The sequence below is a fragment of the Vulpes vulpes genome, chromosome 6 (assembly GCF_048418805.1).
Source record: "Vulpes vulpes isolate BD-2025 chromosome 6, VulVul3, whole genome shotgun sequence".
Classification (NCBI taxonomy): domain Eukaryota; kingdom Metazoa; phylum Chordata; class Mammalia; order Carnivora; family Canidae; genus Vulpes; species Vulpes vulpes.
The window spans coordinates 107,613,760-107,640,347 of record NC_132785.1 but is presented as its reverse complement, the minus strand read 5'-3'; the positions used below and the strand labels follow the sequence as shown (position 1 = coordinate 107,640,347).

At 39.7% G+C, this 26,588-nt stretch overlaps 1 protein-coding gene and 1 pseudogene across 7 annotated transcripts; both read right to left on the bottom strand.

Annotated features, from left to right (window-relative positions):
- Positions 1-183: 183 nt before the first annotated feature.
- Positions 184-25,503, bottom strand: PTGR2 (prostaglandin reductase 2). 7 transcript variants are annotated; one of them, XM_072762019.1, is made up of 11 exons: positions 25,241-25,503; positions 23,633-23,750; positions 21,136-21,219; positions 18,715-18,833; positions 14,800-14,991; positions 10,870-11,040; positions 9,455-9,664; positions 7,876-7,997; positions 6,779-6,866; positions 4,572-4,611; positions 184-1,216 (listed from the first exon to the last, which is right to left on the bottom strand). In XM_072762019.1, exons 3-11 carry the CDS (start codon positions 21,170-21,172, stop codon positions 1,140-1,142), a joined length of 1,056 nt encoding a protein of 351 aa, XP_072618120.1. In that variant the 5' UTR covers positions 21,173-21,219; positions 23,633-23,750; positions 25,241-25,503; the 3' UTR covers positions 184-1,139. The 7 variants fall into 7 exon arrangements, with proteins under 7 accessions (XP_072618120.1, XP_072618122.1, XP_072618121.1 ...); XM_072762021.1 differs by having other exon boundaries at positions 23,629-23,750; positions 25,241-25,371; XM_072762020.1 differs by having other exon boundaries at positions 25,028-25,275.
- On the bottom strand, positions 2,076-3,664 carry LOC112927257 (tubulin alpha-1A chain-like; annotated as a pseudogene).
- Positions 25,504-26,588: the final 1,085 nt, after the last annotated feature.

Sequence of the window (26,588 nt, the reverse complement as noted above, 5' to 3'; positions counted from 1 at the left end):
ATAAACCAGAGATGAAGTGCTCTCTGGAGATGAAATGGTCCAGGAAAGGTATATAAAACAAGAGAACACTGAAGTCAACCAGAGTGACTGATTTACTAACAATGTGAATCTACTTTCCACAAATGTCGCCGGCAAAAGTATAGAGCAGGGTGTAAACAGGTGACCATAAACCAACACAGCACCTAGGAAAATAAAATCAATTTTATTGTTGTAAAGGGCTGATTATAATTAATGAAACAGATCCTCTTATTTAAAGGTACATTAATCTTGAACGTTCATGTTTCAAACATTTGTTAATTTGCTCAGTCAGTCCTGTCATTTTCAAAAGCTGTCTTGATTGCCTAAATATTTCTAATCACCTGAAACTTCAAGTGATGTTTATATCTATTTGCCCTGGAAAATATTTATGCTATTTGACAGTATATGCCTGCTAACTTAAAACAAACATGCTTTATCAATATGTATTGAGTTTTTATGCTATAGAGGAAACTAGTTAGCAAAACACAGATCATCCTCTGTAGTAAACTAGTTTCTTCATCAACCTGACTGACCTGTTATTTATCTTCTCAACACAAAGCCTCTGCTCTCCTATCCTGAAAACTCCACAAGCTCTAAATTCCACTCCCCCAAACTCTAACACATGCCCTGCCATTAAATCCCTTTTCTATCTACAACACAGAAAAGCTATCCCAATTCTATTCTTATACCAAGTTACAGTTCAAGAATTATATAAAGCATTTCCAGGTCAACATACATTTACTACATGTTTTCACAAGCATTCTATTTTAAATAAAAGTTATTAACTGTAAAAATGAATTTATTTTGTATAATCCAGTAAACAGTTATATCAAATCTCCAATGGTTTCCAAATATCTGATCAAATATTATATATAATACCAGTTTTAGTAAAAGAAAGAAAAATAGGTCATGTTAACTTCAATCTATTACTGTAAATAATTATGTTGGATATAGAGAACATATAGGATATTGAAGATATAGGAAAAAATTATGCAATTAGAAAATATTACCAATGATCACACTTAAATAAAAAGCTATCTGTACTCCAAGATTTTTTTAATGTATCTTTAAAATCTTTGTGCAAAATCTGTGTATTTCCTTGATGAAGATGCTTATACACATTACACAGAGGTTTCTTCTGAAATGCAAACAATCTGCTTTCCAATGTTACCTCCTGTCATCATGGACTGGAATGCAGCTAGAAAGGAAAAAAAAAAACCTAGTTTATATGAAAACATAAATATCACTATCATGTATGTTTGTCAGTACATGAAACATATACAATTAATTTGAATAATTTCTTTTTTTTTATTTTTATTTTTTTATTTTATTTATGATAGTCACAGAGAGAGAGAGAGAGAGGCAGAGACACAGGTAGAGGGAGAAGCAGGCTCCATGCACCGGGAGCCCGACGTGGGATTCGATCCCGGATCTCCAGAATCGCGCCCTGGGCCAAAGGCAGGCGCCAAACCACTGCGCCACCCAGGGATCCCTGAATAATTTCTGCAATGATTTTAAGTTTAGGAGGAAACTGTCATGAAAAGAAACCTTAAGAGAAACACTGACAAAGTTACAAGATAAACTAACTCAATTTACATCTTAAAATTGTGCTTTTACCCAAACTAGAAGTGTTTGTATCTACACCTCAATATTCACTGTTTACAGAGTCTGAAGACTAGAATAAATAAGTATGAGGATAAAATGTCAGCAAAAAACAATTTTTCAGGACGCCTGAGTGGCTCAGCAGTTGAGCTTCTGCCTTCGGCTCAGGGCCGGATCCCAGGATCCAGGATCGAGTCCCGTATCAGGCTCCCTGTGAGGAGCCTGCTTCTCCCTTTGCCTGTGTCTCTGCCTCTTTCTTTCTCTGTGTCTCTCATGAATAAATAAATAAAATCTTTAAAAAAAAATTTTTTTCAATGACTATTAAAAAATAATAGAAATCTGGAGCACCTGGGTAGCTCAGCTGGTTCAGCAACCAACTCTTTTTTTTTTTTTTTTTAAAGACAGGGAATACTTTATTCAAACCCATCAAAGAAATGGACAGCGTGGGTCTGTAACAAAGCGTTGTGTTTTAAAGCATAGGTCAGTAATTGTATATGAGAGTATACACTGCTACATACAAATTAACTGATCAGAGCACAACTTTTCAATGTTCAAAACAGAATTAGCTTCCCTGTAAAAGCAGCACCTTTGTGACATTTTTAACTTTAGTATTCCTCTCCTTCTTCACCCTCTCCTTCAACAGAATCCACACCAACCTCCTCATAATCCTTCTCCAGGGCAGCCATGTCCTCACGGGTCTCAGAAAACTCTCCGTCCTCCATGCCCTCACCCACATACCAGTGAACAAAGGCATGCTTGGCATACATCAGGTCAAACTCGTGGACTAGGCAAGCCCAGGCCTCAGCAATGACTATGGGGTTGCTCAACATGGACACAGCTCACTGTACTTTGGCCAGGTCTCCACTGGGTACCACAGTGGGAGGCTGGTAGTTAATGCCCACTTTAAAGCCAGTGGGGCACCAGTCCACAAACTGGATGATACGCTTGGTCTTGATGGTGGCAATGGCAGCATTGACATCTTTGGGAACCACGTCGCCATGGTACAACAGGCAGCAAGCCACGTATTTACCATGGCGAGGGTCACGTTTCTCCATCTGGTTGGCTGGCTCAAAGCACGCACTGGTGATCTCTGCTACAGAAAGCTGTTCATGGTAGGCTTTCTCAGCAGAGATGACAGGGGCATATGTGGCCAGAGGGAAGTGGATGCAGGGATAGGACACCAGGTTGGTCTGGAACTCCATCAGCTCCACATTCAGGGCTCCATCAAATCTAAGGGAAGCAGTGATGGGAGGACACAATTTGACCTATCAACCTATTTAGATTAGTGTAGGTTGGGGATTCAATATCGAAGTTACTACAACAGATGTCATAGATGGCTTCATTGTCTACCGTGAAAGCACAATCAGAGTGCTCCAGGGTGGTGTGGGTGGTGAGAATGGAATTGTAGGGCTCTACTACAGCTGTGGACACCTGGGGGGTGGGGTAGATGGAGAAGTCTAGGTTGGACTTCTTGCCATAATCAACAGAGAGACACTCAATCAGCAGGGAGGTGAACCCAGAACCAGTTCCCCCTCCAAAGCTATGGAAAACTAAGCCCTGAAGACCCATGCACTGGTCAGCCAGTTTCCGAATTCAGTCCAAGACAAGGTCAATGATCTCCTTGCCAATGGTGTAGTGCCCTCAGGCATAATTATTGGCAACATCTTCCTTGCCTATGATGAGCTGCTCAGGGTGGAAGAGCTGGCGGTAGGTGCTAGTGTGAACTTCATCAATGACTGGGTTCCAGGTCTACAAACACTACCCTGGGCACATGTTTGCCAGTGCCCATCTCACTGAAGAAGGTGTTAAAGGAGTCATCTCCTCCCCCAGTGGTCTTCTCACTTGGCATCTGGCCATTGGGCTCAATGCTGTGTTCCAGACAATAGAGCTCCCAGCAGGCACGGCCTATCTGGACACCAGCCTGGCCAACATGGATGGAGATGCATTCATGCATGGTTGCTGCTTTGTGGCTGCCAGGCAGATGGTGGAGAAGAGGAGAGGTTGTTGCTTCTTATAGCACAACTCTTAGGCAGTCGATGTAAGAGAACCTGCCAGCAACCAACTCTTGATTTCAGCTCAGGTCGTAACCTCTGGGTCATGATGTGAAGCCCTGCATCAGGTTTGTGCTGGGCATGGAGCCTGCTTAGGATTCTCTCCCTCTGCCCACCACCCCACCACCACCTACCCTGTCCCCACTTGCATGCTATCTCTAAAAAATAAAAAATAATAGAAATCTAATTATAAAGTTTTATTAAGTAAAATACACATCTGCTATGCCAGGAAAATGAGTGAAATTTATATTTCTGTTTAGTAAACACACTGACCAAATGTATTAAATATTTAACTGAGTCACCCAGGCACCCCAAATAAAATCTTTAAAAAAAACCCTAAATATTGAAAATAGTTTAATTTTATGATGCCTTAGAACCATTCAACCTGGGGGCACCTGGGTGGCTCAGTTGGTTAAGTGTCTGCCTTCAGCTCAGGTCATGATCTCAGGATCCTGGGATCGCCCATGTAGAGTGCCCTGCTGAGCACAGTCTGCTTCTCCCTCTCCCTCTGCTCTTCCCCCCTGTTCAAGCTTGCTTGTGTGCTCTCTCTCTCTCAAATAAATAAAATCATTTAATCTGAAAAGGTTACCTGGAAGCTAAATGACTCATGATTCTTTTTTTTTTTTTTTTCCACAACTTGTTGCAAAACCAAAAAAAAAAAAAAAACAAACAAAACATTTATTTTATAATTTGAAATGTGAAAACAATACTTCTTAAATACCACTAAGCTGAACTTTAATAGAATTTGATGAAGATATGTAAGTACACCTGCAGGATGGTTTTAAAGGAAAGAAAGAAGTGATTTAAAAAAAAACACCAGGGAAGTAGAATTCAAGGGAAAAAAAGGGAATCTTTGTGCTAAGCTCATACATATAATAAATAAATCTACATTCATCTTACCTCCCATGTTTTCCAATCCATTCATCACAGTCTCTTTGATCTGTAAATCAAAACAGCTACATAAAGTATTCTTTAGACTTTAGTGTGTCAACTTGCAGTTGACCTTGAACAACATGGGTTTGAATTGTGCAGGTCTATTCATACACAGATTTTTTTCGATAAACACAGTATAGTACTACATATGTATTTTCGCTTCCTTGTGATTTTCTTAATAACATTTTTTTTCTTGGGTAACACCTGGGTAGCTCAGTGGTTGAGTATCTGCCTTCAGCTCAGGTTGTGATCCTGGGGTCCTAAGATCGAATCCCACATCAGGCTCCCCACAAGGAAATCTGCTTCTCCCTCTACCTATTTCTCTGCCTCTCTCTATGTGTCTCTTATGCATAAATAAATAAAATGTTTTTAAAATAATAACATACTCTTTTGTTTATTGTAAAGAATACAGTATAAATTACACATAAGATACAAAATATGTGGTTATCAACAGTTTATGTCATCACTAAGGCTTCTAGTCAGGAGTGGGCTATTAGTCTGGGGAGAGTCAAAAGATACACCGTGATTTTCAACTGCATGGGGGGGGGGGTGTCAGCACCTTTAACCCCGGAGGTGCTCAGGGTCAATTATAATATTGTTCAATTTTGCAAAGGGCAGCAATATTATTTAGCACTTTCTGTCTAAAATAGATACCTTTCATTTCAAGGAGGTAGCATAGACATGTTTCTTATGAAATAATTTTTAAAAATAAAATCTTGGGGCACCTGGGACTCAGTCAGTCAAGCGTCTGACTCTTGATTTTGGCTCACGTCATGATCTCAGGGTTGTGGGATTGAGTCCAGCATTAGGCTCTAGGCTCTATACTCTGGAGGGAGTCTTACTTGAGATTCACTCCTTCTCTCTCCCTCTGCCCGTCCCATGGGTCATATGTGCGCTCGCTCTCTCTCTCTCTCTCTCTCTCTCTCATAGGTAGATAAATCTTTTAAAAAATATTTTTAGGGCAGCCCGAGTTGCTCAGCGGTTTAGCACTGCCGTCGGCCCAGGGCCTGATCCTGGGGACCCAGGATCGAGTCCCATGTTGGGTTCCCTGCATGGAGCCTGCTTCTCCCTCTGCCTGTGTCTCTGCCTCTGTGTGTGTGTGTGTGTGTCTCTCATGAATAAATAAATAAAGTCTTTAAAAATATATATTTTGGGGATCTCTGGGTGGCTCAGCTGGGTTTAGTGCCTGCCTTTGGCCCAGGGCATGATCCTGGAGTCCCAGGATCGGGTCCCGTGTCGGGCTCCCAGCATGGGGCCTGCTTCTCCCTTCTCCTGTGTCTCTGCCTTTCTCTCTCTATGTCTATCACAAATAAATAAATAAATATTTAAAAAAAAATAAAAATATATATTTTTAAAAATCTTTTCCCATTGTCTGATCTTCAATTGGTAACATCACAAACTATACACCCTCTTTTCAAAAAACAAAGTACATAAGCTAAACACACACATAACTTTGCCTATCATTGGCAAGTTTCTTTTTTTTTTTTTTTTTTTTTTTTTTTAAATTTTTTTTTTTTTTAATTTTTATTTATTTATGATAGTCACAGAGAGAGAGAGAGAGGCAGAGACACAGGCAGAGGGAGAAGCAGGCTCCATGCACCGGGAGCCCGACGTGGGATTCGATCCCGGGTCTCCAGGATCGCGCCCCGGGCCAAAGGCAGGCGCCAAACCGCTGCGCCACCCAGGGATCCCGGCAAGTTTCAAGAACATCCTAGGTCAGGGTCTCTAGACTCCAATTTAGAACTCTTGATTTTCAGCCAACAACCAAAAGATATAGCAGAATATCAGGGAGGGAAGGAAAGAAGTATGGTGGTGGAGGGGTATGGCTACAAGATTTTTGAGAAAGTGGAGTTTCTAGCATATAGTAGCATTCCATAAATATTTGTTAAAGTAATGAATATTAAATTTGGGGGGAAAAACCACCTATTTTTTTGTAATATAGTTTAAGAAAAGTAAAGGTTAATCACATCTTAGATAAAGGGACTAACAGGTGAAGGTTTCTCAATGAGGAGGTTATACACACCTGGGAGTAAACTTAATTTACAATATTCAGTACAATTTTGTAAGAATTTTTTATTATGAAGCTAATGTTTGCTATCATAAGTTCAAATAACCTAAAAGTATATTAAGTAGCAGGACAAATGATATTGATAAAGAACAGAAGCAAGTTCTACCTTTAGCTTTCCTTCTTTAAACCATTGGCTCAGCTGTAGAATGCCAGACTCAAATTTGTCCTTATAGTTCAACACCAGAAATCTTTCTCTGTAGTGGGGAAGAAAAGGATAATGATCAGAGACTATGGAAGGTGAAATAGTCCAAAACTAAATCATTCCAGAACTCTAATATCTGTTAATCTTTCAAACATTAGGACTCAATCACACAGAGTCTGGTCAGATATAGTTTTAGGTGTAGTTACAGGTGTTAAATATAGTGGACTTCTATTGTTTTGTCTGGCCAACATCTAGAACTCTGTTTGGTAATTAGCACCATGATTTTAGTTTGTAGGTAATATCCTTTCCCCACCCTCCCATGACCAAAGCCAGTATCAGTTTTGGGACTTAATAAAATTGAGAGGAGAGAGTTGTTCTCTTTTTGCTTCGGTTGTTAATCTGGTATAAGACTAGAGATAAGAGTCATCCTCTTGCTATGCTGCAAGAGAACCTGCATGAGAATAGAGACAACCCAAAGCACAGCCCAGAAAGAGAAAAACTGAGTAGTGATGCCACTACACAAACCTTTTGTCTAGCCAAATCCAAGTCAATATTAATACTGGACTTTTCAGAAACATGAGCCAATAAATTTCCTTTGCACTTAAGCCAATGTGAGTTGAAAAAAAGACTTGTAAAAGTTTGATAGAAGAGATGCATTTTTTAAAAAGCTTTCTGCCAAGGCACTAATCTACATAAACTAAAATACTGAAGTGACTTAAAATGTGTATTTTCAAGCTTTATTTAATAAGGAAAAATTATAGAGGTGCCTAGGTGGCTCAGTCGGCTGAGATTCTGACTCCTGATTTTGGCTCAGGTCGTGATCTCACAACCCTGAGATCAAGTCCCATTGTATGCTCCACACTCAGCAGGAAGTCTACTTCTCTCCTCCCTCTCCCTCTGCCTCTAACCCTACATGCACACATGCATGCTTTCTCTCTCTGAAATACATAAATCTTTTTTAAAATAAGGAAAAATTATATATGAAGAACGATACATTACATATGCATCTATGATCTTTAAACCCATGAATCTGGTAATAAGGGGAAAAGGGCAGACCATACCTTGTGATGTTTCTTTCTTTCTGGATTGCTTCTACAGCAGGGGGTAGTGGAGGAGGATAAGGCACATCTTTGTTGTACTGAGAAATTTGACCACACAGGATGACATGGCTGTTCCGATTCATCTGTTCAGAGAAAATTGATGATTATACCCTAAAATATATGCCTTTCCTATATTTACTGATTTTATGGCTGCTTCAATGAAAGCCTCCTTGATTATTGTATTTAATCATTTGATGCCAATTAATTGATTTTGCTTGAAGATTTACACCTTTTATGTACTTAAGAGTTTCAATTAGCTAGGAAACAAGTTCCCTCCAAAGGAACATAGAGGTAAATGAGAGTTTGGTAATGTGCAAAAGATTTATACTGATATCGATACTGTGGTTGCTACTGTTAATAGTAGCAGTAAAGTATTTTCTTAGATTTAAATAATTTAACCTCAACTGCAAATAATTTTACATATAGTAAAGGACAATGCAGTGTAAATAGCTAATGTTGACATTTTATAACATTGTCAATAAAAATATGTAAATAGGGATGCCTGGGTAGCTCAGTGGTTGAGCATCTGCCTTCAACTGAGGGTGTGATCCTGGGATCCTAGGATCGAGTCCCACATCAGGCTCCCTGCATGGAGCCTGCTTCTCCCTTTGCCTGTGTCTCTGCCTCTCTCTCTCTCTTAATGAATAAATAAAGTCTTGGGATCCCTGGGTGGCGCAGCGGTTTAGCGCCTACCTTTGGCCCAGGGCGCGATCCTGGAGACCCGGGATCGAATCCCACGTCGGGCTCCCGGTGCATGGAGCCTGCTTCTCCCTCTGCCTATGTCTCTGCCTCTCTCTCTGTGTGTGACTATCATAAATAAAATAATAAAAAAAGAATAAATAAAGTCTTAAAAATAAAATATGTAAATACCTGTGATCTACGAAATTCCTTTCCAAAGTCAGAGGCTATGGCTCTTAGTTAATAGGGAGTTAGGGTCAAAACTTCACCATTGGAACAATACAGCTGTAACTTTTTTTTAAGGTTTTATTTTTAAGTTATCTCTACACCCAATGTGGGGCTAGAACTCACAACCCTGAAATGAAGAATTGCATGCCTGACTAACCAAGCCAGCCAGGCACCCCTACAACTATAATTTTTTTTAAGATTTTATTTATTTATGAGAGACACACACAGAGAGAGGCAGAGACATAGGCAGAGGGAGAAGCAGGTTCCTGATGGGGAGCCTGATGTGGGACTCAATCCTGGGACTCTAAAACCACACCCTGAGCCAAAGGCAGGTGCTCAACCACTGAGCCACCCAGGCATCCCCACAACTATAATTTTTAACAAAAAATAAATTGCAGGTGAAAAACATAATTGCTACCAAAGAACTGAAATTAATGATCATATGCAAATCTGCAAGCAAATGGAAGTAGTCATCAGCAAGCTTTTTGGTATCACTCAATTACAATACTGATCATTACATTATTTCTCACAATAAACCATAGAATTTTATAGAGTTTTTTCCTTAGTATCAGGTAAAAAGCACATTAAATAAAATGTAGTATTCAAATTTCTAACACATAAATCGGCACACAACCTGACTTATCACTGTGTCACTGATGTCACCACCAACATTGTCAAAGTAAACATCCACTCCAGCTGGGCATAATTCACGGAGCTGTTCTGCCACCTTCTCCTTTTTATAATTAACTGCAGCATCAAAGCCCAGTTCTGAGGTCAGAAGGAGGCACTTTTCTTGCGTTCCACAAATTCCCACCACTCTGGAACAGCCCATCAAATGGCCAATCTAGGAGGGAAATTTTAAAAAATTAAACAATTTTTTGTTGCCACATTTAAGTATAAAAACGTCAAAGTATACAAACTATTACAAGTATAGGAGAGTGTTCATCACAATTCAAGTTTGGTTATGGGGCTTTTGGCTTGGTAATTTGAAACCAAAAGAATTGAGACCAGATATAATGTTACTCCTAAAAAAATGAGTATTGACAAACATTGGACTTAGTTTTAATGTTAAAATCACACAATTTAAAGCTAATTTCAGGGCAGCCCGGGTGGCTCAGTGGTTTAGGGCCGCTTTCAGCCCAGGGCCTGATCCTGAAGACCTGGGATCGAGTCCCACATCGGTCTCCCTGCATGGAGCCTGCTTCTCCCTCTGCCTGTGTCTCTGCCTCTGTGTGTGTGTGTGTGTGTCTCTCATGAATAAATAAATAAAATATTTTTTAAAATAAAGCTGATTTCATTGAAGGAATAATCAGACTCAAAACATCACTAGTGGGACACCTGGGTGGCTCAGCAGTTGGGCATCTGCCTTTGGCCCAGGGTTGTGATCCTGCAGCCCTTGATCGAGTCCCGCATTGGGCTCCCTGTGTGGAGCCTGCTTCTCCCTCTGCCTGTGTCTCTGCCTCTCTCTCTCTGTGTCTCTCATGAATAAATAAAATCTTAAAAAAAAAAATCACTAGCTTGCAATTTAGTGTTTTTCAGGCCTATGAGGAACTAAAATCACTACTATGATAAAATGTTTTGTTTCAATGGTTTTCACACTATAAAGGCTGTTATTCATAAAAGTTTTCTTTAAAATTCTATTATACTCTTTACTGTACTTCTAGAACCCAGTTAGCACTCTCTTATTTGAAGATTCTTTGTAAAAATATGAGTTTGTCTTTAATTCATTAATTCATGAATTCCAGATAAGAAAATCTATGAGCTTCTTCCTTACGCTGATTAGAACAATGTTCTAACATTTATCATGTCTGTTTTGGTTAATAATGAACAAGACACAAACATCTACGTTTTTCATGCTGTTATGAAGAGAGCCTAAGCATGTAATAACATCTTTTCTACAAGAAATGTGTAAAAGAATATTATAAATGTGTTCAATTTTATGTTTTAAATGACATACATATATCCAGAAATTTGATTATGACAATGTTTTTAGAAAACCAAAAAAAAAAAAAAAAAAAAAGAAAATCAAACAATTCTCAAAAAGTTTACCTGCCCGGCCAAAGATCCACAAGCACCAGCAGCCCCACTGACAACCATTGTCTGATTAGATCCAGCAGTTATATGACCTTTCTCCTGTATCCCAATCAAGGAAGTCAAACCAGGCATACCTATAGCTCCAAGAAAGTATGAAAGGTGTCCATCCACAAGCTGTGGGTCTACCTAAAATAAAATATATAACGTTAAAAAATAATACTAGGAAGTCCTGTTTTAAGTCAATAAGGTAGAAACAACCTGTTATGGACAGTTGTGCTCCCCCCACAAGTTATTATGTTGATGACCTACCCCGTAATGTAACTATATTTGGAGACAGGGCCTTTAAGGAGATAATTGAGGTTAAATAAAGTCATAAGGAAGGGACGCTAATCCAATAGGACTTGTTTCTTTATGAGAAGAGGAAGAGACACCAGAGCTTTTTCTCTGTACATGCACAAATGAAAGGTGAAATGCCCCATCAAAACACAGCAAAAAGGAAGCCAACTGCAAGCCAGGAAAAGAGGTTTCACTACAAACCACATTTTCCAGCACCTAGATCTCAGATTTTTAGCCTCCAGAACTGCGAGAAAATAAGTTTCTGTCGTTTAAGCCACCCAGTCTTTGGTATTTTGTAATGGTACTCCAAGCAGACTAATAAATAACCCAATAGGGTTTCTAGAACAGTGAACCATTCTTCAGTCTTGCTAAAATTCTATAGTTTATTTGTACAGACTAAGAAGGAAATGAATATTGCTTTTCTTTATAGCCAAAAAACAGAAACTTGAAAGAATTCCCACATGAAAGACACTGACACTAACCATTCTTTCTTGCCAATGCCCCAAGTATACAAAAAGAGAAGACATATTTAAGAGGAAAACACTAGGCAGGGTTGGAAGGTTTTAAAATCTCTGAGCAATTCTAAAGTAAACATTTATCTATATAAAAATCAACTCAGGGGCACCCTGCTTCTCCCTCTGCCTAATATCTCTGCCGTCTCTGCCTCTCTTCGTGTCTTTCGTGAATAAATAAATAGAATCTTAAAAAAAAAAAAAAGACTACTGAATACAAACTGCCATTTTATTTGTTTATAGTAGCTTAAGTCAAATCAAAGTAGTGAATCTTGATTGCATTTGGTGGTTTCTTAAATTTTTACCAAAATTATTCAATTCCTTACAAAATTATTATAAAATTTTTATAATAGGGAATCTTTCCATATCATTTCTTTTTATCCAATTCCCCCTACTGTACAGATAAGAAAACAGACACAGGGAATGTAGAAGTACCTGGTAAACATATAAACATAAAATTCTAAAAAATTAAGAGAGCCCTCATTTTATTCTGTAATTAAGTTGAAAGAAATTGTTTCACACTTTTCTTATATTTTTATGATACATTTTATTTTATTTTTTAATTTTTTATTTATTTATGATAGTCACAGAGAGAGAGAGAGAGAGGCAGAGACATAGGCAGAGGGAGAAGCAGGCTCCATGCACCGGGAGCCCAACGTGGGATTCGATCCCAGGTCTCCAGGATCGCGCCCTGGGTCAAAGGCAGGCGCCAAACCGCTGTGCCACCCAGGGATCCCTTATGATACATTTTAAAGCATTATTAATGAGACAGAGTTTGAGCTGATTTTTTAAAAGATTTTAATTTATATATTTGAGAGAACCAGAGTGAGAGAGAGAGAGAGAGAGAGAGAGAACACAAGCAGGGAGGGGCAGAGGGAGAGGGAGAAGCAGACTCCCCGCTGAGCAGGGAGTGCAACATGGGGCTTGATTCAGGGACTCCAGGATCATGACCTGAGCCAAAGACAGCCGCTCAACCATTGAGCCACCAAGGTGCCCCTGTATTCAGCAGCCTTACATGGCTATTAGTTAACCTACTGTGTACATAAAGGTAATGGAAATATTAAAGTCAACAATACTTAGAAAGGTCTACACAGAAATATTTCATGTGGGTTAATATTTATTAGTAAAATCAATATAAAAACATTGTAAGATAGGTTTGTGTTTAGCATATATCCTTTCTCCACACCCTCTGAATTCCTCTTCTTCATTTTTAATACCTATGCCTAAAGCTTTTTTTAAGCTTCCCCAACTGTTCCATTTCCCACCAGAGCACAATGACAAGGAAAACCAGAACCTGCTGAATATTTTTTTCACTTCCTGCTAAGAAATTTCTAGTTAAATATATTTTACTAGTACCATTAGGTTGAAAATTATTATATAACGTCTGCCACATATCATTTGTATCTTAACAGTCACCTTTAACTGATTACAAGAATTTTTAATAAAAAGAAGTACTGGGGATCCCTGGGTGGCTCAGCAGTTCAGCGTCTGCCTTCTGCCCAGGGTGTGATCCCAGAGTTCCAGGGATCAAGTCCTATGTCGGGTTCCCTGCATAGAGCCTGCTTCTCCCTCTGCCTGTATCTCTGCTTCTCTCTCTCTGTATCTCTCATGAATAAATAAGTAAAATCTTAAAAAATAATAATAATAATAATAATAATAATAATAATAATAAGTACTAGGGGCACCTGGGTGGCTCAGTGGGTTAAGTGTCTGCCTTCAGCTCAGGTCTTGGTTCCAGGGTCCTGTGATCGAACCCGGCATGGGGCTCTCTGCTCAGCAGGGAATCTGCTTTTCCCTCTCCCTCTGCCCTTCCCTTGCCCCGACTTGTGCTATCTCTCTCGAATAAACTTTTTTAAATGCTCTTAATCTTTTTTTTAATATTTTATTTATTTATTCATGACAGACACAGAAAGAGAGAGACAGAGACAGACACAGGCAGAGGGAGGAGCAGGCTCCATGGAAGGAACCCGACGTGGAACTTGATCCTGGGTCTCCAAGATCAGGCCCCGGGCAGACGGTGGCACTAAACCACTGGGCCACCGGGGCTGCTCTTAAGATTTTATTCATTTACTCATGAGAGACACACAGAGAGAGAGAGAGAGAGAGGCAGAGACACAGGCAGAGGGAGGAGCAGGCTCCATGCAAGGAACCCGACGTGGGACTCGATCCCGGGTCTCCAGGATCAGGCCCTGGACTGAAGGCAGTGCTAAACCGCTGAGCCACCAGGGCTGCCCAGATGTTCTTAATCTTAAAAAAAAATACTAAAATTTTATAAAACTTTTTAGAAAGTCTTAGTCATATTTCCCATAGCATCTGATTTCCACACTCATTTGTGAGACAGCTACTATTTTCATCTTGCACATGAGAAAACTAAGGGTCAGAGTCATAAAGTAACTTCTGTGATGACATATATTAGGTTGAATTACATGAAGCCGCCCAGTTTTATTTTTTTTCGCCCAGTTTTATAGGTCAAAACAAATCGTGGTAATTTCACACAATTCAACTAACAGCAGAAACTGAACTCAGAACTTTGATACAAAATAGAATTTTAAGAACAAACCAAACAAATTTCTTAAGTCAAATGGCAATTTTTCAGGAAACTTTGTTTTTTTTAATGATTTTATTTATTCATGAGAGACACAGAGAGATAGGCAGAGGAAGAAGCAGGCTCCCTGCGGGAAGCCCTATGCAGGACTCAATCCCAGGACCCCAGGATCACAACCTGAGCCAAAGGCCGATGCTCAACCACTGAGCCACCCAGGCACCCTGTCAGGAAACTTTAAAGCATACAACTCTAAGAGGCCTTCTGGTTCTTGGCATAAGATATTTTTTTGATGCTTACAATTCAGGTTTTATATTATATATGCAAAATTTGAGAAATAAATACAGAAAACACCACCATTCACTAATAACGTAATAACTGCCATCTATAGTTAGAGCCAACAGTGGAAAAGAAACAACAGTTTTCCACATTTTGGAAGCTATCTAAAAGAAAATATACGCTCTTATTTTTTTCCCTGATAACAAACTGAACGCCAAATGCACAAAGTAAAAATTACAGAGGGGAGAAAAACAAATACTGTATATTATACATCACCTTTTCAAGGCCATTTCCATCCAGAATCACCTTGGTTTGCCAGGGCCAATAGAAAGAAATCACAAAATCGCCTTTGGTAAAATTTAAGTGTTTGCTTTCTTCTACAATTCCAATACCTCCACCATCAACCACTTGAGACAGCTGCCAAGGTGTTATATAGTCAGTACCAGTGTCTTCATTCATCCTGCAACGCTAAAAAAGGAAAATGTTGATTAGGATAATTCTCCCTGATAATACTGGCCAGTTTACTGATTTACCTGGTGACTAAAAAAAAGATATATAGTCAGTAATGTTAATTAAAGTCTTAGTCAAACAAATTATATTTATCTTAAATTCTATTTTCCTTTTAGTTATTTTTTATCCTCAAAACAAAGACGTACCCCCTCTCTAACACATAAAGAAGTACAATTAGAAAGGTCCCCAACTTTGTGAACAGACTAAAAACCACTGAATTATACATTTTTTTAAGTTTATTTATTTATTTATTTTTAATAATCTCTCCACCCAACGTGGGGCTTGAACTTGTGACCCCAGGATCAAGAGTCACATGCTCTTCTGACTGAGCCAGCCAGGCACCCCTGAATTATACACTACAAATGTATACATTGTATGATAGGTGAATTATATTTCAATAAAGCTGTTAAAATTTTTAAACAAAGAAATTTAAGTACTATTACATTACACTACCAAAATTATACAAAATACCATGTCAATGGTTTCAATGGATTGTGGCAAATCATCTACACTTACATGTTGCTATTATAAAACTGTACATTTTTCATAGAAAACAAACTGGCAACATACAGACTGTAATGCTACTTATTTCTTTTGGCTTAGCAATTCTGCTTCCTCAATGGAAATAACCCAAAAAGAAATGAAACAATTTTTACACATTTGTTCATCATTTTAGACCTAGCCCAACATTATACCCCTCAACCTCAGGTGGATGTTCTCTTTATTCTACAAAGACAAAATGTCGCAATGGTACTACACCTTTCCACAGACCTAGGGCTAAAGAATTCTCTGGGAAGCAGTCAAGGCTCTCTTATGTGACTCATTCTTGCCCATTCATGAAGGCCAAGATGTAGAGGCCTTCATCTTGGTCCAGGGGATAGAAATAATAGGCTGCTACTTGATTAAGGGGCCCCATGTGGTTTAGTTCAGTTCACCACAGAAAAGGACCAAATGGGGAATTGAGGCAGAAGCTTCTATGATAATATACTAACTACACTTCTGCTAGTGTGCTCCTCCCAAGTATTTTTCAAGGCATGTATAACAACCTTTGAATACTGCCAGACCAAGGACCTCTCTTTCTCTTTTCTTTTAAAGTAATTTTTTTAAGTAATCTCTACACCCAATATTGGGCCCAAACTAACAACCCTGAAATGCCCTACTGACTGAGCCAGCCAGGTGCCCCTCAAGGACCTGAGTCTAAACAAGGCTAGCAGAGAAAAATAGGAACAAGTACTTCTCCATAGGTAAGCAAATGATGTCAACACAATAGATTATATAACCACCAAAATTATATTTGGACTAGTTTTTCAAATGAAAATATATACATAAAGTCACTTAAATATCAAATTATATATACATTAAATAAAACCATGTAAAATATTCTGTATACATGGTGATTAAAATTAGTTATAAATTTGGATATATATTCTTAAGAACAATGTCTAGTAAAAGCAACCAAAATAATTTTCTTCCCTCCTTCCTTTAATTAATACTTAATAAGCACCATACTAGTACCTGGAAATATAATGATAAATAAGACCTCTGCTTCCATAAGTTTACTCTTTATTAGGAAAGACTGACATCTAATAACTACATAGATAATTCCTTGTTACAACTGGGATAAATGCTATAGATCAAGGTCCTGTTTTGAGAAAATGTAACAGGATTAGTTTGAGGGTTCAAGGTGATTTACCAAAGCAAATCCTTTTAATGCAGGCTTTGAGGGAATAACGGGGGTTGGCCAGATAATGGGAAAGGGGTGGGAGGAAGACAGAGGGACAGCAAGTACAAAGGCTTGTTTTAATTTGTACTTAGGATTTTTAGTCAGGTATAGTAAAATAACAGACACAGAGACAACTGCCTTGAAGGAAGAGTTTATTACTTAAACAATTGCTAAGAGGAGGAGCACACTGTACCACACAGGGCCACATGGGGAAGCACCAGAATTCACCTACCAGTCTTTTCAAGAATACCAATTTTTCACAGACTCTACCAAAATAGTATCAAACTAAATCTAACAACATATTAGGGCGCCTAGGTGGCTCAGTCACCCACATCAAGCCTCACATTGGGCTCTGCACTCACGGTGGAGTCTGCTTGTCCCTCTCCCTCTGCTCCTCCTTCCACTTGTGCATGTACTCTCTCTCTCAAATAAGTAGATAAAAGCTTAAAGAAAATAAATCCAACAACATATCAAGGAATTATATAGCAGGAACAAGTGTCATTTATTCCAAGAATGCAAGATTAACTTAACATCTGAAAATTAATGTAATAAACCATATCATTAGATTCAAAACAAAAACCACATGGTCATCTCAATAGAAGCAGCAAATGCAAATGACAAAATCTAAAACTGCTCTGGGAGGAGTAATGGAGACTTCATAATTTAATGGACACAGAACTTTTGTTTAGGATGATGAAAAAGTTCTGGAAATGGAAAAGATAATGGCTATACAACATTGTGAATGTTCTTTTTGTGTGTGTGTGTGTGTGAATGTTCTTAATGCCACTGAATTATACACTTAAAAACGGTTAAAATCGGGATCCCTGGGTGGCGCAGCGGTTTGGCGCCTGCCTTTGGCCCAGGGCGCGATCCTGGAGACCCGGGATCGAATCCCACGTTGGGCTCCTGGTGCATGGAGCCTGCTTCTCCCTCTGCCTGTGTCTCTGTCTCTCTCTCTCTGTGTGTGTGTGTGTGACTATCATAAATAAATAAAAAATTTTTAAAAAACGGTTAAAATAGCATATTTTGTTATATATATTTTATCACAATAAAAAAAAACACTCCTTTAAGATAAAAAACACTCAACAAAGCAGGAACCAAATCAGAAATAGGAAATCTCATCAACTTGATAAAGGGCATCTTCAAAAATCTCACATCATACTTAATGGTGAAAGGCTGAATGCTTTGCCCCTGAGATCTAGGAACAAGATAAAGATGTCCGCACTCACTACTTCTATATAAGATTGTACTAGAGGTTCTAATCCAGCAAGAAAATGAAATAAAAAGTATTTGTATAGAAAAAAGAGAAGCAAAAACTATCTCTGTTTATAGAGTCTAAGTCCATGTATCTGAGGGCTTCTCGGTGTCAGTCCTAAACAGTATCTTTCAGTAAGTCTCCCTCATCTAAAAGTGAGTCTGTTCCTTCAAAAAGAGACCAACTAGAGGGGCACCTGGGTGGTACAACTGGTTAAGCATCCAACTCTTGGTTTTGGCTCAGGTCTTGAGACTGAGCCCCACCTCAGGCTCAGTGCATAGTCTACTTGAGTTTCTCTCTCCGTCTCTCTCTCTAAAATACATAAGTCTCTAAAAAAAGAGAGACCAACTAGAATAAAGGTCTTATAGAGCCTACCTTGTAAACTGGATCAATTTGAGAAAATTTCCAATCCTAATTTGCTATCTTCGAGTTTCATTTACTACTGGGAAGTGATCTGGACATTTGAAAGAACTTGATTAACCTTATGAAAACATTCCTTCTACAGTATCCTTTCATAACACCAGTGAATAAAAAGACAAATGCAATCTGTAATTCCCAGGTATCGATATATAACTGCTCAAAAAAAGGTATAATTGCCCAAATATTTATTAATCTTAAAGACTGTAAAGTAAAATTGAGGTGCAACATGAAAAATATTAAAATAAAATTAATTTTCACCAAGTCACAAAATCCTGATTCTTACCATGTAAGGATCCACAGAAAGATAAAGAGTTCTCACTTGTACTTGTCCTTCATTGATATTATTTGGCAAATTTACTTCTTCTACTCGGAAATTTTCTGCCACTGGATTACCATTTACTCCTATAATATTAAAGAAAATATAAAATCAAAGAGTCACTTTCCTATATAATTCTTTATTATTCTTTAAATTCTAGGATTCAGATAAGTCCCTTTTAATACAGACATGAATAAATCTATATTGTTTTGTAATTTCTCTGTAACACAATATAAATCCTTCAAAAGCTTTAATTGATCTTGATTTTCTCCAAGAAGTCCCTATGGAATATTGCTAACAACCTCAAAATTTCTTTTTTTTTAAAGATGATTACAGGAAAAAAATAAAAAAATAAAAATGATTACGGGGCACCTGGGTGGCTCAGTCTGTTAAGCATCTGCTTTTGGCTCAGGTCAGATCCCAGAGTCCTGGGACTGAGCCCCATATCAGGCTTCCTGCTCAGCAGGGAGTTTGCTTCTCCCTGGCTCCTCACCCTTCTCATGGATGCACTCTCTCTCTTTCTCAAATTAAAATATATATATATATTAAATAAATAAAGATAATTACAGATAAATCACCTAATCTGTTTTAAAATTATAGGATTTCAAAAGTGAAAACTCATAGCCAGTTGTTTTAAATTATGAAAATTAGGGGATCCCTGGGTGGCGCAGCGGTTTGGCGCCTGCCTTTGGCCCAGGGCGCGATCCTGGAGACCCGGGATCGAATCCCACATCAGGCTCCCGGTGCATGGAGCCTGCTTCTCCCTCTGCCTGTGTCTCTGCCTCTCTCTCTCTCTCTGTATGACTATCATAAATAAATAAAAATTTTAAAAAAAAAAAATTATGAAAATCAAAAAAATTGTGAAAATCAAAATTCACAAAGTAGCAGAAACATTGTATCAGCCAAAATAAATAGTTAACTTTCCTTCCTCCTTTTAAGAGAAATGGAAACTGAAATTAATGTAATTTTTTTAAAAAGTAAAGTCTTGGGACGCTTGGGTGCCTCATTTGGCTCAGAGTGTGATCCTGGGATCCAAGGATCGAGTCCCACATCGGACTCCCTGCATGGAGCCTGCTTCTCCCTCTGCCTATGTCTCTGCCTCTCTCTCTCTCTCTCTCTCTCTCTCTGTGTCTCTCATGAATAAATAAATAAAATCTTAAAAAAAAAAAAAAAGAAAAGTAAAGTCTTGGGGCACCTGGCTATCTCAGTGGGTGGAGCATGAAACTCTTGATCTGAAGGTTGTGGGTTCAAGGTCCGTATTGGGTGTGGAGCCTACTTTTAAATAAATAAAGTCTTGAAACTTAGAAAAGTTGAAGTATGGAAAGAAAAATTTATAAGCAGAAAATGCCATCCCTAAAAGTGTATTCTTAGTTATGTTTTACACAAGCAAATTTCCTATTGAGTCATTGAATGTCTAAAGTGGGAATAGATGGGGATCCCTGGGTGGCGCAGGGGTTTAGCGCCTGCCTTTGGCCCAGGGCGCGATCCTGGAGACCTGGGATCGAATCCCACATCGGGCTCCCGGTGCATGGAGCCTGCTTCTCCCTCTGCCTGTGTCTCTGCCTCTCTCTCTCTCATCCTGTGTGCCTATCATAAATAAATAAAAAATTTTTTTAAAAAAGTGGGAATAGAATATAAACATTTTAATCTAATAGCTCACTTTACTAAACCTGAAATCAGAAAAGGTAACTGGGGGTTAAAAAAAAAAAAGAGAGAGAAAGAAAAGTGATTTCCCCAGGACATACACTTAAGTAAACAGTAAAACCAAAGCAGCATGGGCCCAAACTTCTCAGGTTATTTCCATACTTAATTTTTTATGATTCAAGTTCGACATCAGCACAGACTTAAGTCAGTGCTTTTCCATAAAACAGAAAGGCAAATTTTAAGATTCAACAATACATATTATAAAGAAAAAACAAAATCCATATATATATATAATATAACCTTTTAAATATAATAATTCCCAAATACCTTTTTTCTTCAACAAATAGCCTTGATAAGCAATCACTTACATTACTTAAAGAGTTTCTTCTAATATCTCTACTAAGGTTAATATCTTCCTCACTTAATTTTACCACATTGACTATTACTTTTGTTCCTTCATTTTCATTAATAATTATCAAAGACTGGAGAATCTGGGTGGTTCAGTTGGTTGAGTGTCTGACTCTTGATTTCAGCTCATGTCATAATCTCAGGGTCATGGGATGGAGCCCCACCTCGGGCTCTGTGCTCAGTGGGGAGTCTGCTTAAGATTCTCTCTCTCTCTCTCTTTCTCTCTCTCTCTCCATCTGCCCCTCCCCCTGCTCTCTCTCTCATTAATAAATAAATCTTAAAAAATAATAATTATCAAAGACCACAGCTGTTCATTCATCACAGACAAATACATACCAGGTCGGGAATTCAGAACCACTCTTTGCACAATCATCACCTCGCTCCACAGTGGTCTCACAAGATTCTTGTACAAAATAACTCCTATAAACAGAAAAGTCTGTAAATCACAAAATTTTAAAATATTCACCAATTTTTTTAAAAAAGCATGTTTGCATTTCTGAACAAGGAGAGGAAAAGTCATCTGTAGGATCCATAAAAGATATAGTTGAGTGTCAGAGTTTGTCTCCTAAAGCAAATATGTGAAGAAAGACTAAATTTAATTAGAATTTTTGGGTAATAAGAACGAGTTCAAAAGACTGAGTAAGACAAAATGGTTTTGGCCTCATAATTCAAGCACATTCATCCTTATTCCATCATGATTAAGCCTCCCACTGTGGCTTGATTAAAAAGAAAACATGATCTATTCATCCAGAGTTAGACAGTTAATCTAATAGCAAAATAAAAACACTAGCTGCTTGAGATGTAACCAAATTTTCAAAAAAATTTTTACTCATCTATCAAAATGGAAATAAATAGTTTTGTTTATAATATAAATAAAACATCAGAGGCGCTTGGTTGGGTCAGTTGGAAGAGCACATAACTCTTGATCTCAGGTTCGTAAGTTCAAGCCCCACACAGGGTGTAGAGATTACTAAAAAAAAAAAATTAAAATAAACTTAAAGAAAAGTAAAATACAAAAACATTTTTAAATCTTCACCTTAAAAAAAAATAAAAATAAATAAATCTTCACCTTATAGGAAATTCTATAGTACAGAATGGCCAAATAAGTAAGTAAAGGATCAGTTTATTCTGGGTTTTCAACTTGAGCTAATAAAAGAAGCAAAATGAAGTTCCAGCGCTGGCATTATCTGATTTGGGGGAAAAAGCTCTGCCCTTAGTGTTACTATGTGCCAAGCACTATTTTGAGTGCTAAATATTCACTTAATATTTAATGTATGGCAGCCCTGGTGGCTCAGCAGTTTAGCGCCACCCTCACCCCAGCACATGATCCTGGAGACCTGGGATCAAGTCCCACCTCGGGCTCCCTGCATGGAGCCTGCTTTTCCCTCTGCCTGTGTCTTTATTTATTCATGAGAGACAGAGGCAGAGATACAGGCAGAGGGAGGAGCAGGTTCCATGCGGGGAGCCCGATGCGGTACTCAATCCTGGAACTCCAGAATCACACCCTGGGCCAAAGGCAGGTGCTTAACTGCTGAGCCACCCAGGGATCCCCAAAAGGAAATTTTCTATTGAATTACCTTATGTGTAAATTATAGAAGAACTAAAAAGCAAAATTTTCCAAACTGATGCTGGATCCAAAGATAACTACTCCGAAGTGGTTATTAACAGCACCAAAAAAAAAAAAATAACAGCACCATAATTTTCTTTTTTTTTTTTTTTTTTTTTTTTTAGCACCATAATTTTCAATCAAAGTCTTCCCAAATGAAGTTTCCTATTTGTCCTCTTCTCTGATTACTTTCAATGTACGTTTTCCTTAAAATATGCACACTGCAGATGTGTCCAATCACGGTTTATCAGTATGAAAAGCACCCTATCAAATTATTCTCCTTTTTTAAAGATTTTATTTATTCATGAGAGACAGAGAGAGGGAGAGACACAGGCAGAGGGAGAAGCAGGCTCCATGCAGGGAGCTCAAGGAGGGACTTGATCCTAGGACCCCAGGATCATGCCCTGGGCTGAAGGCAGGCGCCAAACCGCTGAGCCACCCAGGGATCCCCTCTCCTTCTGTATTAAAATTTTTTTTTTAAATTTTATTTATTTATGATAGTCACACACAGAGAGAAAGAGAGAGGCAGAGACACAGGCAGAGGGAGAAGCAGGCTCCATGCGCCGGGAGCCTGATGTGGGATTCGATCCCGGGTCTCCAGGATCGCGCCCTGGGCCAAAGGCAGGCGCCAAACCGCTGCGCCACCCAGGGATCCCTCTCCTTCTGTATTAAATTAGAAAGTTTTCAACTGTCAAATACTCGAACTAAGGTAGGATAATTCCACAATATCCCTTGATAGCACAACAAACAACACATTTAAAACATAAAGAATGGGCAGCGCGAGTGGCTCAGCAATTTAGTGCACCTTCAGCCCAGGGCGTGATCCTGGAGTCCCAGGATCAAGTCCCACGTCGGGCTTCCTGCATGGAGCCTGCTTCTCCCTCTGCCTGTGTCTCTGCCTCTCTCACTGTCATGAATAAATAAATAAAATAAAATAAGTAAAACATAGAGAAATTGGGACACCTGGGTGGCTTAGTGGCTGAGCGGGTGGCTTAGTGGTTGAGCGGCTGCCTTTGGCTCAGGTCACGATCCCAAGGTCCTGGAATCAACACCCTCGTGGGGTTCCCCACAGAGAGCCTGCTTCTCCCTCTGCCTTTGTCTCTGCCCCTCTGTGTATGTGTGTGTGTGTGTGTGTGTGTGTCTCACAAATAAGTAAAATCTTTAAAACATAAAACATAAAGAACTTGACTTAGGGATCCCTGGGTGGCGCAGCGGTTTGGCACCTGCCTTTGGCCCGGGGCGCGATCCTGGAGATCCGGGATCGAATCCCACGTCGGGCTCCCGGTACATGGAGCCTGCTTCTCCCTCTGCCTATGTCTCTGCTTCTCTCTCTCTCACTGTGTGCCTATCATAAATAAATAAAATTTTAAAAAAAAAATTTTTTTTTAATTAAAAAAAAAAAAGAACTTGACTTAGTTACAAAACTAAAGTCTCAAAATATGACACACTTAGTTATAGATCTGAAAGGAGGCGGTGTTACATTCATCCCTAGCAGAGAAGTGGAGAAGACAGTCAACTCTTTACTGACATTAAGCATACCATGTTCGGTCGGTATATTAAGTGGATTTCCAATTAATGCTAAGTAATATCCCCAAATAACACCAGATCAATGATCCAGTGAAAAATTCCCTGCGGTGCTAGTCATAAAGAGCATGTTATTTGAGCAACTACTTGTAACCTAGCATTAGGAAAAGGCACTGAACTAGGTACACAGAGTACCTGTCCCAGTTGTAATCACGTGGGACCTTAGGAGACTCTTCTCTCAGCCAGTCTTCTGAATGTTACTAAATGCCAGGGGCTGGGCTAACGTTTTTACAATCACGGTGTCCCTTAACCCCTCCACCCAACAGCTCTCTGAGGATGTACCATCATTTATCCTCATTTTCTAGATGAGAAAAGGGAGTAGGTTGAAGAACTTGCCCATGCTTGCACAACTGGTAATGACGACACTGGAACCCACACTCAAACACAACACATACCATTTCCACAACATGAGCTTCCTAAATCTTTTTTTTTTTTTTTTTAAGATTTTATTTATTTATTCATGAGAGACACGGCGGGGGCGGGGGGCGGGCAGAGAGAGAGAAGCAGGCTCCATGCAGGGATCCCGACGCGGGACTCGATCCCCCGTCTCCGGGATCAGCCCTGGCAGGTGCCAAACCGCTGGGCCACCCGGGCTGCCCAGTTTCCTAAATCTTTTTAAAGAAACACTTCCTATACTTATCTCGTTCGATTATCCTGCTACATAAATGGCTCTGCTGACCGCCACCTTGTCATAAAAGGTGGAAATCTCTGGGATTTCCCCCACTTTCTGGCTGGCTTGTCGCTCCCTCTCCTTTGAGCCTTCAGTTTCCTCCTCCTTCTGCCCCAGTCTAATATTAGGGGTTCCTGCCTGGCTCTTCCCCTCCCCCACTGACCTCACCTTCCTCTCCGGCTCCCATAACCCACCACTCACATGGAAATTAATCCAAATCTGCGTCTACAGCCCCTAAATTCAAACTAGCTTCCCAGACAGCGCCCCCAGGGGATCGGGATTTGTGACGTTTGTTCAATGATTTATGTCCACCCTCTGGCACATGACAGGTGCTCAATAAATGTGCTAAATGAACGTCCCAGACGCACCTTACACACAACCTCGTCCAAACTCGAGGTTGCTTACTCCCAACAATTTCAAAAGAAAAAAAAAATCTGCCCCTATTTCTTCTCGAGCGTTCCCTGACCTAGTGACCTAGGCAATAACGCCAGCGTCACCCCAGCTCAGGGAGAAAAAGCGGAGGTCACCCTGGTTCCTAGAGCCTCCCACACGCGGGAGGCTGCCCCGCTCCTGGCACTCACCGCCACGCAGCTCGGGAGGAAATCTCGCGGGGCTTGTGGAGCTCGCGAGGGGGCCCGCCGCGCGACCTCGGCCCTCCGAACCCAGTACGCAGGCGCACTGCTAGACCTCTCCTCCTCGCCCCCGCCCTCTCCGCTAAGGGGCGGGCTTCTACAGTTCAGGCGAGACGCCCGGTTCCCGCGTGGGAGAGGTGGGGAGGGCGCAGCGTTTTAATGGATCCTCACTTGTCTGGGCAGCGTGTTGTGGGTTTTTGTTGTTGCTGGTGGGGGAGGGGCAGGCGGAAAGAGCCTGTCTTCAGCAGGCACATGGCCTAGGCCGGGCTTGGTCTCAGCATCCTGAGAATCATGAGCTGAGCCCAAAAGCAGTGGGTGCCTTAACTGAGCCCTATGAGGCGCCCCTGGGCAGACTGTGTTAATAAGTTGACCCTGTGGCCGCGGTGTACTGCCTTGACCCAAAAAGCAAATCGTTGGCCTTGACCACTGAGTTCTAATTGATTAAATTCTTTCAAGCCTATCTCTTAACTCAGGCAAAAGATCTTGCTGGTGAAGTGTACCCTCAAGCAATAAGGACTGCCCCGAGCCAGCAAAACCCTGATGACTGACCCCAAGACAATGTTCGACCTGACCTTTACTGCCCATCTGCGTGTACCCATGACCTTTGCCCCACATTTTCATTATAGAAACCTGGAAGTATTAAAAAAAAAAAAGAAAGAAAGAAAGAGAGAGAAAGAAAGAAAGAAAGAAAGAAAGAAAGAAAGAAAGAAAGAAAGAAAGAAAGAAAGAAAGAAGAAAGAAAGAAAGAAAGAAAGAAAGAAAGAAAGAAAGAAAAGAAAGAAAGCTGGAAGTATTTTCAGGTCTTTGGAGGCACTCTTGGAGACACTCATCCACTGTCTTCCCAGTATTGGCCTCACTGAAATAAAAGGCTTTTCTTGTTTCACCTCGTCTCTTTGCCTTTGGATTTTATTGGCGGCAAGTGGCCAAATCTGGTTTGTTTTGGACACACACACACACACCGTCAGATGCACCCCTGTACCCTGGCTACACTATGGACTGATTTCTCAATTTCATTAATTATTAATTTTTTTCATTAATTATTAATTGCCTTTTGTGTTGAACTGGGTTGAGCAAGGCTTATTACTAAGACAGCTTGGAACCCCAGGGATGTTAAACCCTAAGAGAGACCATCTGAATTAGGCAGGTGAAGGAATTGCTATTTATATTGTATTCATGTCAGAGCTAATAGCTCACAATGAATCATGGTATTCAGTAGCTGAATGATGACTGGGGTAATGAGCAAGAGGGTAAGAATCATTCAACAGATTAGTAGCTTCATCTCTGAAATTTTTTACTT